This window comes from Sebastes fasciatus, unplaced genomic scaffold (assembly GCF_043250625.1).
Source record: "Sebastes fasciatus isolate fSebFas1 unplaced genomic scaffold, fSebFas1.pri Scaffold_40, whole genome shotgun sequence".
Classification (NCBI taxonomy): domain Eukaryota; kingdom Metazoa; phylum Chordata; class Actinopteri; order Perciformes; family Sebastidae; genus Sebastes; species Sebastes fasciatus.
Window position 1 is genome coordinate 39,105 of NW_027428228.1, and position 13,423 is coordinate 52,527.

Consider the following 13,423-nt stretch of genomic DNA (forward strand, 5'->3'; position numbering starts at 1 on the left):
GTTTGGTGAGGAGTCTCTGCAGAGAGTCTAGTAGAGGTTTGGTGTAGAGTCACTCTGTAGAGAGTCTAGTAGAGGTTTGGTGTAGAGTCACTCTGCAGAGAGTCTAGTAGAGGTTTGGTGTAGAGTCACTCTGCAGAGAGTCTAGTAGAGGTTTGGTGTAGAGTCACTCTGCAGAGAGTCTAGTAGAGGTTTGGTGAGGAGTCTCTGCAGAGAGTCTAGTAGAGGTTTGGTGAGGAGTCACTCTGTAGAGAGTCTAAGAGGTTTGGTGTAGAGTCACTCTGTAGAGAGTCTAGTAGAGGTTTGGTGTAGAGTCACTCTGTAGAGAGTCTAGTAGAGGTTTGGTGTAGAGTCACTCTGCAGAGAGTCTAGTAGAGGTTTGGTGAGGAGTCATTCTGTAGAGAGTCTAGTAGAGGTTTGGTGTAGAGTCACTCTGTAGAGAGTCTAGTAGAGGTTTGGTGAGGAGTCTCTGCAGAGAGTCTAGTAGAGGTTTGGTGTAGAGTCACTCTGTAGAGAGTCTAGTAGAGGTTTGGTGAGGAGTCTCTGCAGAGAGTCTAGTAGAGGTTTGGTGAGCAGTCTCTGCAGAGAGTCTAGTAGAGGTTTGGTGAGGAGTCACTCTGTAGAGAGTCTAGTAGAGGTTTGGTGAGGAGTCTCTGTAGAGAGTCTAGTAGAGGTTTGGTGTAGAGTCACTCTGTAGAGAGTCTAGTAGAGGTTTGGTGTAGAGTCACTCTGTAGAGAGTCTAGTAGAGGTTTGGTGTAGAGTCACTCTGTAGAGAGTCTAGTAGAGGTTTGGTGAGGAGTCACTCTGTAGAGAGTCTAGTAGAGGTTTGGTGTAGAGTCACTCTGTAGAGAGTCTAGTAGAGGTTTGGTGAGGAGTTATTCTGTAGAGAGTCTAGTAGAGGTTTGGTATAGAGTCACTCTGTAGAGAGTCTAGTAGAGGTTTGGTGTAGAGTCACTCTGTAGAGAGTCTAGTAGAGGTTTGGTGTAGAGTCATTCTGTAGAGAGTCTAGTAGAGGTTTGGTGTAGAGTCATTCTGTAGAGAGTCTAGTAGAGGTTTGGTGTAGAGTCACTCTGCAGAGAGTCTAGTAGAGGTTTGGTGTAGAGTCATTCTGTAGAGAGTCTAGTAGAGGTTTGGTGTAGAGTCACTCTGCAGAGAGTCTAGTAGAGGTTTGGTGAGGAGTCACTCTGTAGAGAGTCTAGTAGAGGTTTGGTGAGGAGTCTCTGTAGAGAGTCTAGTAGAGGTTTGGTGTAGAGTCACTCTGTAGAGAGTCTAGTAGAGGTTTGGTGAGGAGTCATTCTGTAGAGAGTCTAGTAGAGGTTTGGTGTAGAGTCACTCTGTAGAGAGTCTAGTAGAGGTTTGGTGTAGAGTCACTCTGCGGAGAGTCTAGTAGAGGTTTGGTGAGGAGTCTCTGCAGAGAGTCTAGTAGAGGTTTGGTGAGGAGTCACTCTGTAGAGAGTCTAGTAGAGGTTTGGTGAGGAGTCTCTGCAGAGAGTCTAGTAGAGGTTTGGTGTAGAGTCACTCTGCAGAGAGTCTAGTAGAGGTTTGGTGTAGAGTCACTCTGTAGAGAGTCTAGTAGAGGTTTGGTGTAGAGTCACTCTGCAGAGAGTCTAGTAGAGGTTTGGTGTAGAGTCACTCTGCAGAGAGTCTAGTAGAGGTTTGGTGTAGAGTCACTCTGCAGAGAGTCTAGTAGAGGTTTGGTGAGGAGTCTCTGAAGAGAGTCTAGTAGAGGTTTGGTGTAGAGTCACTCTGCAGAGAGTCTAGTAGAGGTTTGGTGAGGAGTCTCTGCAGAGAGTCTAGTAGAGGTTTGGTGAGGAGTCATTCTGTAGAGAGTCTAGTAGAGGTTTGGTGTAGAGTCACTCTGTAGAGAGTCTAGTAGAGGTTTGGTGAGGAGTCTCTGCAGAGAGTCTAGTAGAGGTTTGGTGTAGAGTCACTCTGTAGAGAGTCTAGTAGAGGTTTGGTGAGGAGTCTGCAGAGAGTCTAGTAGAGGTTTGGTGAGCAGTCTCTGCAGAGAGTCTAGTAGAGGTTTGGTGAGGAGTCACTCTGTAGAGAGTCTAGTAGAGGTTTGGTGAGGAGTCTCTGTAGAGAGTCTAGTAGAGGTTTGGTGTAGAGTCACTCTGTAGAGAGTCTAGTAGAGGTTTGGTGTAGAGTCACTCTGTAGAGAGTCTAGTAGAGGTTTGGTGTAGAGTCACTCTGTAGAGAGTCTAGTAGAGGTTTGGTGAGGAGTCATTCTGTAGAGAGTCTAGTAGAGGTTTGGTATAGAGTCACTCTGTAGAGAGTCTAGTAGAGGTTTGGTGTAGAGTCACTCTGTAGAGAGTCTAGTAGAGGTTTGGTGTAGAGTCACTCTGTAGAGAGTCTAGTAGAGGTTTGGTGTAGAGTCACTCTGCAGAGAGTCTAGTAGAGGTTTGGTGTAGAGTCACTCTGCAGAGAGTCTAGTAGAGGTTTGGTGTAGAGTCACTCTGCAGAGAGTCTAGTAGAGGTTTGGTGTAGAGTCACTCTGTAGAGAGTCTAGTAGAGGTTTGGTGTAGAGTCACTCTGCAGAGAGTCTAGTAGAGGTTTGGTGTAGAGTCACTCTGCAGAGAGTCTAGTAGAGGTTTGGTGTAGAGTCACTCTGCAGAGAGTCTAGTAGAGGTTTGGTGTAGAGAGTCTAGTAGAGGTTTGGTGTAGAGTCACTCTGTAGAGAGTCTAGTAGAGGTTTGGTGAGGAGTCTCTGCAGAGAGTCTAGTAGAGGTTTGGTGTAGAGTCACTCTGTAGAGAGTCTAGTAGAGGTTTGGTGAGGAGTCTCTGAAGAGAGTCTAGTAGAGGTTTGGTGTAGAGTCACTCTGTAGAGAGTCTAGTAGAGGTTTGGTGTAGAGTCACTCTGTAGAGAGTCTAGTAGAGGTTTGGTGTAGAGTCACTCTGTAGAGAGTCTAGTAGAGGTTTGGTGAGGAGTCTCTGCAGAGAGTCTAGTAGAGGTTTGGTGAGGAGTCTCTGCAGAGAGTCTAGTAGAGGTTTGGTGTAGAGTCACTCTGTAGAGAGTCTAGTAGAGGTTTGGTGAGGAGTCTCTGCAGAGAGTCTAGTAGAGGTTTGGTGTAGAGTCACTCTGTAGAGAGTCTAGTAGAGGTTTGGTGAGGAGTCTCTGCAGAGAGTCTAGTAGAGGTTTGGTGAGGAGTCACTCTGTAGAGTGTCTAGTAGAGGTTTGGTGAGGAGTCTCTGCAGAGAGTCTAGTAGAGGTTTGGTGTAGAGTCACTCTGTAGAGAGTCTAGTAGAGGTTTGGTGTAGAGTCACTCTGTAGAGAGTCTAGTAGAGGTTTGGTGAGGAGTTATTCTGTAGAGAGTCTAGTAGAGGTTTGGTATAGAGTCACTCTGTAGAGAGTCTAGTAGAGGTTTGGTGTAGAGTCACTCTGTAGAGAGTCTAGTAGAGGTTTGGTGTAGAGTCATTCTGTAGAGAGTCTAGTAGAGGTTTGGTGTAGAGTCATTCTGTAGAGAGTCTAGTAGAGGTTTGGTGTAGAGTCACTCTGCAGAGAGTCTAGTAGAGGTTTGGTGTAGAGTCATTCTGTAGAGAGTCTAGTAGAGGTTTGGTGTAGAGTCACTCTGCAGAGAGTCTAGTAGAGGTTTGGTGAGGAGTCACTCTGTAGAGAGTCTAGTAGAGGTTTGGTGAGGAGTCTCTGTAGAGAGTCTAGTAGAGGTTTGGTGTAGAGTCACTCTGTAGAGAGTCTAGTAGAGGTTTGGTGAGGAGTCATTCTGTAGAGAGTCTAGTAGAGGTTTGGTGTAGAGTCACTCTGTAGAGAGTCTAGTAGAGGTTTGGTGTAGAGTCACTCTGCGGAGAGTCTAGTAGAGGTTTGGTGAGGAGTCTCTGCAGAGAGTCTAGTAGAGGTTTGGTGAGGAGTCACTCTGTAGAGAGTCTAGTAGAGGTTTGGTGAGGAGTCTCTGCAGAGAGTCTAGTAGAGGTTTGGTGTAGAGTCACTCTGCAGAGAGTCTAGTAGAGGTTTGGTGTAGAGTCACTCTGTAGAGAGTCTAGTAGAGGTTTGGTGTAGAGTCACTCTGCAGAGAGTCTAGTAGAGGTTTGGTGTAGAGTCACTCTGCAGAGAGTCTAGTAGAGGTTTGGTGTAGAGTCACTCTGCAGAGAGTCTAGTAGAGGTTTGGTGAGGAGTCTCTGAAGAGAGTCTAGTAGAGGTTTGGTGTAGAGTCACTCTGCAGAGAGTCTAGTAGAGGTTTGGTGAGGAGTCTCTGCAGAGAGTCTAGTAGAGGTTTGGTGAGGAGTCATTCTGTAGAGAGTCTAGTAGAGGTTTGGTGTAGAGTCACTCTGTAGAGAGTCTAGTAGAGGTTTGGTGAGGAGTCTCTGCAGAGAGTCTAGTAGAGGTTTGGTGTAGAGTCACTCTGTAGAGAGTCTAGTAGAGGTTTGGTGAGGAGTCTGCAGAGAGTCTAGTAGAGGTTTGGTGAGCAGTCTCTGCAGAGAGTCTAGTAGAGGTTTGGTGAGGAGTCACTCTGTAGAGAGTCTAGTAGAGGTTTGGTGAGGAGTCTCTGTAGAGAGTCTAGTAGAGGTTTGGTGTAGAGTCACTCTGTAGAGAGTCTAGTAGAGGTTTGGTGTAGAGTCACTCTGTAGAGAGTCTAGTAGAGGTTTGGTGTAGAGTCACTCTGTAGAGAGTCTAGTAGAGGTTTGGTGAGGAGTCATTCTGTAGAGAGTCTAGTAGAGGTTTGGTATAGAGTCACTCTGTAGAGAGTCTAGTAGAGGTTTGGTGTAGAGTCACTCTGTAGAGAGTCTAGTAGAGGTTTGGTGTAGAGTCACTCTGTAGAGAGTCTAGTAGAGGTTTGGTGTAGAGTCACTCTGCAGAGAGTCTAGTAGAGGTTTGGTGTAGAGTCACTCTGCAGAGAGTCTAGTAGAGGTTTGGTGTAGAGTCACTCTGCAGAGAGTCTAGTAGAGGTTTGGTGTAGAGTCACTCTGTAGAGAGTCTAGTAGAGGTTTGGTGTAGAGTCACTCTGCAGAGAGTCTAGTAGAGGTTTGGTGTAGAGTCACTCTGCAGAGAGTCTAGTAGAGGTTTGGTGTAGAGTCACTCTGCAGAGAGTCTAGTAGAGGTTTGGTGTAGAGAGTCTAGTAGAGGTTTGGTGTAGAGTCACTCTGTAGAGAGTCTAGTAGAGGTTTGGTGAGGAGTCTCTGCAGAGAGTCTAGTAGAGGTTTGGTGTAGAGTCACTCTGTAGAGAGTCTAGTAGAGGTTTGGTGAGGAGTCTCTGAAGAGAGTCTAGTAGAGGTTTGGTGTAGAGTCACTCTGTAGAGAGTCTAGTAGAGGTTTGGTGTAGAGTCACTCTGTAGAGAGTCTAGTAGAGGTTTGGTGTAGAGTCACTCTGTAGAGAGTCTAGTAGAGGTTTGGTGAGGAGTCTCTGCAGAGAGTCTAGTAGAGGTTTGGTGAGGAGTCTCTGCAGAGAGTCTAGTAGAGGTTTGGTGTAGAGTCACTCTGTAGAGAGTCTAGTAGAGGTTTGGTGAGGAGTCTCTGCAGAGAGTCTAGTAGAGGTTTGGTGTAGAGTCACTCTGTAGAGAGTCTAGTAGAGGTTTGGTGAGGAGTCTCTGCAGAGAGTCTAGTAGAGGTTTGGTGAGGAGTCACTCTGTAGAGTGTCTAGTAGAGGTTTGGTGAGGAGTCTCTGCAGAGAGTCTAGTAGAGGTTTGGTGTAGAGTCACTCTGTAGAGAGTCTAGTAGAGGTTTGGTGTAGAGTCACTCTGTAGAGAGTCTAGTAGAGGTTTGGTGAGGAGTCATTCTGTAGAGAGTCTAGTAGAGGTTTGGTGTAGAGTCACTCTGTAGAGAGTCTAGTAGAGGTTTGGTGAGGAGTCTCTGCAGAGAGTCTAGTAGAGGTTTGGTGTAGAGTCACTCTGTAGAGAGTCTAGTAGAGGTTTGGTGAGGAGTCTCTGCAGAGAGTCTAGTAGAGGTTTGGTGAGCAGTCTCTGCAGAGAGTCTAGTAGAGGTTTGGTGAGGAGTCACTCTGTAGAGAGTCTAGTAGAGGTTTGGTGAGGAGTCTCTGTAGAGAGTCTAGTAGAGGTTTGGTGTAGAGTCACTCTGTAGAGAGTCTAGTAGAGGTTTGGTGTAGAGTCACTCTGTAGAGAGTCTAGTAGAGGTTTGGTGTAGAGTCACTCTGTAGAGAGTCTAGTAGAGGTTTGGTGAGTAGTCACTCTGTAGAGAGTCTAGTAGAGGTTTGGTGTAGAGTCACTCTGTAGAGAGTCTAGTAGAGGTTTGGTGAGGAGTTATTCTGTAGAGAGTCTAGTAGAGGTTTGGTATAGAGTCACTCTGTAGAGAGTCTAGTAGAGGTTTGGTGTAGAGTCACTCTGTAGAGAGTCTAGTAGAGGTTTGGTGTAGAGTCATTCTGTAGAGAGTCTAGTAGAGGTTTGGTGTAGAGTCACTCTGCAGAGAGTCTAGTAGAGGTTTGGTGTAGAGTCATTCTGTAGAGAGTCTAGTAGAGGTTTGGTGTAGAGTCACTCTGCAGAGAGTCTAGTAGAGGTTTGGTGAGGAGTCACTCTGTAGAGAGTCTAGTAGAGGTTTGGTGAGGAGTCTCTGTAGAGAGTCTAGTAGAGGTTTGGTGTAGAGTCACTCTGTAGAGAGTCTAGTAGAGGTTTGGTGAGGAGTCATTCTGTAGAGAGTCTAGTAGAGGTTTGGTGTAGAGTCACTCTGTAGAGAGTCTAGTAGAGGTTTGGTGTAGAGTCACTCTGCGGAGAGTCTAGTAGAGGTTTGGTGAGGAGTCTCTGCAGAGAGTCTAGTAGAGGTTTGGTGAGGAGTCACTCTGTAGAGAGTCTAGTAGAGGTTTGGTGAGGAGTCTCTGCAGAGAGTCTAGTAGAGGTTTGGTGAGGAGTCATTCTGTAGAGAGTCTAGTAGAGGTTTGGTGTAGAGTCACTCTGTAGAGAGTCTAGTAGAGGTTTGGTGAGGAGTCTCTGCAGAGAGTCTAGTAGAGGTTTGGTGTAGAGTCACTCTGTAGAGAGTCTAGTAGAGGTTTGGTGAGGAGTCTGCAGAGAGTCTAGTAGAGGTTTGGTGAGCAGTCTCTGCAGAGAGTCTAGTAGAGGTTTGGTGAGGAGTCACTCTGTAGAGAGTCTAGTAGAGGTTTGGTGAGGAGTCTCTGTAGAGAGTCTAGTAGAGGTTTGGTGTAGAGTCACTCTGTAGAGAGTCTAGTAGAGGTTTGGTGTAGAGTCACTCTGTAGAGAGTCTAGTAGAGGTTTGGTGTAGAGTCACTCTGTAGAGAGTCTAGTAGAGGTTTGGTGAGGAGTCATTCTGTAGAGAGTCTAGTAGAGGTTTGGTATAGAGTCACTCTGTAGAGAGTCTAGTAGAGGTTTGGTGTAGAGTCACTCTGTAGAGAGTCTAGTAGAGGTTTGGTGTAGAGTCACTCTGTAGAGAGTCTAGTAGAGGTTTGGTGTAGAGTCACTCTGCAGAGAGTCTAGTAGAGGTTTGGTGTAGAGTCACTCTGCAGAGAGTCTAGTAGAGGTTTGGTGTAGAGTCACTCTGTAGAGAGTCTAGTAGAGGTTTGGTGTAGAGTCACTCTGCAGAGAGTCTAGTAGAGGTTTGGTGTAGAGTCACTCTGTAGAGAGTCTAGTAGAGGTTTGGTGTAGAGTCACTCTGCAGAGAGTCTAGTAGAGGTTTTGTGTAGAGTCACTCTGCAGAGAGTCTAGTAGAGGTTTGGTGTAGAGTCATTCTGTAGAGAGTCTAGTAGAGGTTTGGTGTAGAGTCACTCTGCAGAGAGTCTAGTAGAGGTTTGGTGTAGAGTCACTCTGTAGAGAGTCTAGTAGAGGTTTGGTGTAGAGTCACTCTGCAGAGAGTCTAGTAGAGGTTTGGTGTAGAGTCACTCTGCAGAGAGTCTAGTAGAGGTTTGGTGTAGAGTCACTCTGTAGAGAGTCTAGTAGAGGTTTGGTGTAGAGTCACTCTGCAGAGAGTCTAGTAGAGGTTTGGTGTAGAGTCACTCTGTAGAGAGTCTAGTAGAGGTTTGGTGTAGAGTCACTCTGCAGAGAGTCTAGTAGAGGTTTTGTGTAGAGTCACTCTGCAGAGAGTCTAGTAGAGGTTTGGTGTAGAGTCATTCTGTAGAGAGTCTAGTAGAGGTTTGGTGTAGAGTCACTCTGCAGAGAATCTAGTAGAGGTTTGGTGTAGAGTCACTCTGTAGAGAGTCTAGTAGAGGTTTGGTGTAGAGTCACTCTGCAGAGAGTCTAGTAGAGGTTTGGTGTAGAGTCACTCTGCAGAGAGTCTAGTAGAGGTTTGGTGTAGAGTCACTCTGCAGAGAGTCTAGTAGAGGTTTGGTGTAGAGTCACTCTGTAGAGAGTCTAGTAGAGGTTTGGTGTAGAGTCATTCTGTAGAGAGTCTAGTAGAGGTTTGGTGTAGAGTCACTCTGTAGAGAGTCTAGTAGAGGTTTGGTGTAGAGTCATTCTGTAGAGAGTCTAGTAGAGGTTTGGTGTAGAGTCACTCTGTAGAGAGTCTAGTAGAGGTTTGGTGTAGAGTCACTCTGTAGAGAGTCTAGTAGAGGTTTGGTGTAGAGTCATTCTGTAGAGAGTCTAGTAGAGGTTTGGTGTAGAGTCACTCTGTAGAGAGTCTAGTAGAGGTTTGGTGTAGAGTCACTCTGTAGAGAGTCTAGTAGAGGTTTGGTGAGGAGTCTCTGCAGAGAGTCTAGTAGAGGTTTGGTGTAGAGTCACTCTGTAGAGAGTCTAGTAGAGGTTTGGTGAGGAGTCTCTGTAGAGAGTCTAGTAGAGGTTTGGTGTAGAGTCACTCTGTAGAGAGTCTAGTAGAGGTTTGGTGTAGAGTCACTCTGCAGAGAGTCTAGTAGAGGTTTGGTGTGGAGTCACTGTAGAGAGTCTAGTAGAGGTTTGGTGTAGAGTCACTCTGCAGAGAGTCTAGTAGAGGTTTGGTGTAGAGTCACTCTGTAGAGAGTCTAGTAGAGGTTTGGTGTAGAGTAACTCTGCAGAGAGTCTAGTAGAGGTTTGGTGTAGAGTCACTGTGTAGAGAGTCTAGTAGAGGTTTGGTGTAGAGTCACTCTGCAGAGAGTCTAGTAGAGGTTTGGTGTAGAGTCACTCTGCAGAGAGTCTAGTAGAGGTTTGGTGTAGAGAGTCTAGTAGAGGTTTGGTGTAGAGTCACTCTGTAGAGAGTCTAGTAGAGGTTTGGTGAGGAGTCTCTGCAGAGAGTCTAGTAGAGGTTTGGTGTAGAGTCACTCTGTAGAGAGTCTAGTAGAGGTTTGGTGAGGAGTCTCTGTAGAGAGTCTAGTAGAGGTTTGGTGTAGAGTCACTCTGCAGAGAGTCTAGTAGAGGTTTGGTGAGGAGTCTCTGTAGAGAGTCTAGTAGAGGTTTGGTGTAGAGTCACTCTGTAGAGAGTCTAGTAGAGGTTTGGTGTAGAGTCACTCTGCAGAGAGTCTAGTAGAGGTTTGGTGTAGAGTCACTCTGCAGAGAGTCTAGTAGAGGTTTGGTGTAGAGTGTCTAGTAGAGGTTTGGTGTAGAGTCACTCTGTAGAGAGTCTAGTAGAGGTTTGGTGAGGAGTCTCTGTAGAGAGTCTAGTAGAGGTTTGGTGTAGAGTCACTCTGCAGAGAGTCTAGTAGAGGTTTGGTGTGGAGTCACTCTGTAGAGAGTCTAGTAGAGGTTTGGTGAGGAGTCTCTGTAGAGAGTCTAGTAGAGGTTTGGTGTAGAGTCACTCTGCAGAGAGTCTAGTAGAGGTTTGGTGTAGAGTCACTCTGCAGAGAGTCTAGTAGAGGTTTGGTGAGGAGTCTCTGTAGAGAGTCTAGTAGAGGTTTGGTGTAGAGTCACTCTGCAGAGAGTCTAGTAGAGGTTTGGTGAGGAGTCTCTGTAGAGAGTCTAGTAGAGGTTTGGTGAGGAGTCTCTGTAGAGAGTCTAGTAGAGGTTTGGTGTAGAGTCACTCTGCAGAGAGTCTAGTAGAGGTTTTGTGTAGAGTCACTCTGCAGAGAGTCTGCAGGGTTTTCACCACATCAGCTCATTTCAGTAATTAGCTCCCCGTCCTCTGATGATTAAAGGTGTGATAATCGCTGGAATCAGCTGCTTCAGCTTCTTTTCTGTTAAAACCTGCAGACGCTCAGCTTTCTGTTGAACTGCATCACCACAGACCTACAGTACCAGTCATCACTGTAATAAGGAGCAGTAACATCTTTACCATCATTTACTACAGTAAAACTCCTTCATTCAAAATGTTACTTAACATTAGACGTCCACCTACATGTTCAGATCGGCTACTGGAACGAGAGGAGAGGCTACGTGAACACGGCCGTCTACAAGCCGGTGGTGGAGGAGTTCCACGGTCTACAGAACAAAACCTACGTCATCACTACCATACTGGTAAGACTGGTGAGGCTGGGACGACGTGATGCTGGTCACTTTCCTGTGGTTTTAGCTTCCAGACCAACTCAATGTGGAGGTGAACTGTCAGTAACGCCGTCTGTCTCCGTACAGGAAGCTCCCTACATGATGCTGAAGAAGAACCACGAGCAGTTTGAAGGAAACGAGAGGTACGAAGGTTACTGCGCCGAACTGGCGGCGGAGATCGCCAAACACGTGAGCTTCGTGTACCGACTGGAGCTGGTGAGCGACGGCAAGTACGGAGCCAGAGATGCCGAGACCAAGATGTGGAACGGCATGGTGGGAGAACTGGTGTACGGGGTGAGTTCATGTCAACACATCAAACCAAACCTTCCTGTCTGCAACGCTCAGCTTCGAGCTCATTGATTCCTACTGAAGATCTTTAAAAACACAGGTATATAGTTTCATCAGTAGTAACAGCTGCTCACTATAGACATATATATATATATATATATTATTAATCCATTGAATTTGATGGGATTGAGTCAAAATAATATATAATAATAGAAAGAAAAAAATAATCTTTCTGCCAAATCATTTTTTTTTTCTGACTTTCCTCTTTCTGGATTGCGGGATCAGTCTTCCTCCCTGAGCATCTAAAAACAGCCTGCTATCAACAAACCGTGTTCCAATAACACGCCGAGTCTTGTCATTTATTTGTTTCCGCGTGTCATTTCACGCCGCAGAAACAACAGACACTCTGGAAGTCAGGTGACATAGTATGAAGAGCGAGAAAGTGCTCACAGGGAGGTCGGGGTGGATGGACGGGTCCAACAAACACAGGACTTTGACCCAGGACACCTCTGGTGCCCCGTGTGAGGCGTATCACCTAATTTACATAATAAACATACATACTTTAATCCAAACGGGTAGGGGGGTTAGGATTAGGGTAACTAACCCGAACCCAGGGAGGGAGGCAGGCAGGGAGGTTCTCTGACCATCACTCTGTTCTCTGATGGTCAGAGAACAGAGTGATGGTCAGCGTGTAAAGGTGTGAGTTGTTCCAGTAGGTGTGAACGACTCCTCTCTCTCTCTCTCTCTCTCTCTCTCTCTCTCTCTCTCTCTCTCTCTCTCTCTCTCTCTCTCTGTCTGCAGAAGGCTGACGTGGCGGTCGCCCCGCTGACCATCACTCTAGTCAGAGAGCAGGTGATCGACTTCACCAAACCTTTCATGTCTCTGGGAATCTCCATCATGATCAAGAAACCCATCAAGTCCAAACCGGGCGTGTTCTCCTTCCTCGACCCGCTGGCCTACGAGATCTGGATGTGCATCGTCTTCGCCTACATCGGAGTCAGCGTGGTGCTCTTCCTGGTCAGAGTGATGAGGATACTTTTACTACATAAAGCTGATAGTACTTGTGTACTTGTACTACTGATACATTAAGTACCTGTAGCTGATAGTACTTGTGTACTTGTACTACTGATACATTAAGTACCTGTAGCTGACAGTACTTGTGTACTTGTACTACTGACAGTACCTGTCTTGTGTGTCTCAGGTGAGTCGGTTCAGTCCGTATGAATGGAAGGGTGAAGACTCTGATGATGATGAAGATGAAACTCTGCCCTCCTCTTCCTCTCGACGAGCTCTTCCCACCTCATCCTCTGAACTCGCTCTCTCTACAGGTATCTTCATCATCATCATCCTCCTCCTCTTCATCATTGTGTGTAACTTCCAGTTTATCTAGTTTATGGTTCTTCAGTACTGTGATGTGGTTTTGTTCCTTCAGGGTTCTCCCAGAACCAGAACCAGAACCAGAACCAGCAGAAAGAGAAGGAGAGTCTAGAACACACCAACGACTTTGGGATCTTTAACTCTCTGTGGTTCTCCCTCGGAGCCTTCATGCAGCAGGGCTGTGACATCTCCCCCAGGTAAGACACCTGGACACCTGGACACCTGGACAGACAGGGTAGGACACCTGGACAGACAGGTAGGACACCTGGACAGACAGGTAGGACTCCCGAAGGCAGAGCCATCGGTGTGTGAATGAGTCTTTAGATTATCCTGATGGGCAAAGTTGGCGCCTTAGCAGCCTCTGATATCAGTGTATGAATGTGTGTGTGAATGTGTGTGTGAATGTGTGTGTGAATGTGTGTGTGAATGTGTGTGTGAATGTGTGTGTGAATGTGTGTGTGAATGTGTGTGTGAATACTGACATGTAGTGTAGAGAGCTTTGAGTGGTCGGAAGACTAGAAAAGCGCTATATAAGTCCAAGTACATTTACCATTTACCATTACCAGAGGCCCTGTTCACACCTAACCGATCACTGAGGACGTATCTTAATGCCAGGTGTGAACAGGGCCTGAGACTATGGTGTTTAGAAAGCTGTCCATTGAGCCGTCCTCTCCTCCATCCTCTCCTCCGTCGTCCTCAGGTCTCTCTCCGGTCGCATCGTGGGAGGAGTCTGGTGGTTCTTCACCCTCATCATCATCTCCTCCTACACAGCCAACCTGGCAGCCTTCCTCACGGTGGAGAGGATGGTCTCTCCCATCGAGGGTTCAGAGGACCTGGCCAAGCAGACGGAGATCGCCTACGGGACGCTGGACGGAGGCTCCACCAAAGAGTTCTTCAAGGTCAGGACACAAAGTTCTTCTCTCTATATAATAACTGTTGCTGAACTTTGTGCTCGGTCTGGATGTGAACGTGGTTATTTAAAGTTAACGGCGGCGGCGGCGGCGCTCGTTGTCCCTCAGTAACATGCAGTATATATGAAGCCCTGATGATCTGTTCCTGTCTTTACACTCTACTCCTGCTGCAGCGGTCAAAGATTGCCGTTTTCGAGAAGATGTGGTCGTACATGCGGAGCGCCGACCCCTCGGTGTTCGTCAAGAACACCAACGAGGGCGTCAGTCGGGTCAGGAAGTCGAAGGGGAAGTACGCCTACCTGCTGGAGTCCTCCATGAACGAGTACATCGAGCAGAGGAAGCCATGCGACACCATGAAGGTCGGAGGCAACCTGGACTCTAAAGGTTACGGAGTGGCCACGCCCAAAGGATCGCCTCTCAGGTACACTCTGAGTCTCTGGACCGGGACCGGCCATGTTGGTGTTCTGTCTGTTTTAGTGGGAAATGAGGCCAATCAGAACCGCAGAAACAGCTCGGGTTGATCCACGCCATCGACACGCTGCACATGTTGAATTAT

General features: G+C 46.9%; 1 protein-coding gene across 5 annotated transcripts in view; it reads left to right on the plus strand.

Annotated features, from left to right (window-relative positions):
• The window catches only part of LOC141763777 (glutamate receptor 1-like), a 67,079-nt gene that overhangs the window by 30,483 nt on the left and 23,173 nt on the right, over nt 1-13,423 (plus strand). For all 5 annotated transcript variants that reach the window (XR_012593161.1, XM_074628507.1, XM_074628509.1 and 2 more), the window contains exons 3-9: nt 10,154-10,264; nt 10,379-10,585; nt 11,381-11,596; nt 11,781-11,907; nt 12,012-12,153; nt 12,657-12,855; nt 13,041-13,288. Coding sequence is in view for 4 of the 5 variants with exons in the window: in XM_074628507.1 (XP_074484608.1) it covers nt 10,154-10,264; nt 10,379-10,585; nt 11,381-11,596; nt 11,781-11,907; nt 12,012-12,153; nt 12,657-12,855; nt 13,041-13,288 (1,250 nt within the window). In the remaining variant the exon portion in view is untranslated. The remainder of the gene's footprint in view (nt 1-10,153; nt 10,265-10,378; nt 10,586-11,380; nt 11,597-11,780; nt 11,908-12,011; nt 12,154-12,656; nt 12,856-13,040; nt 13,289-13,423) is intronic.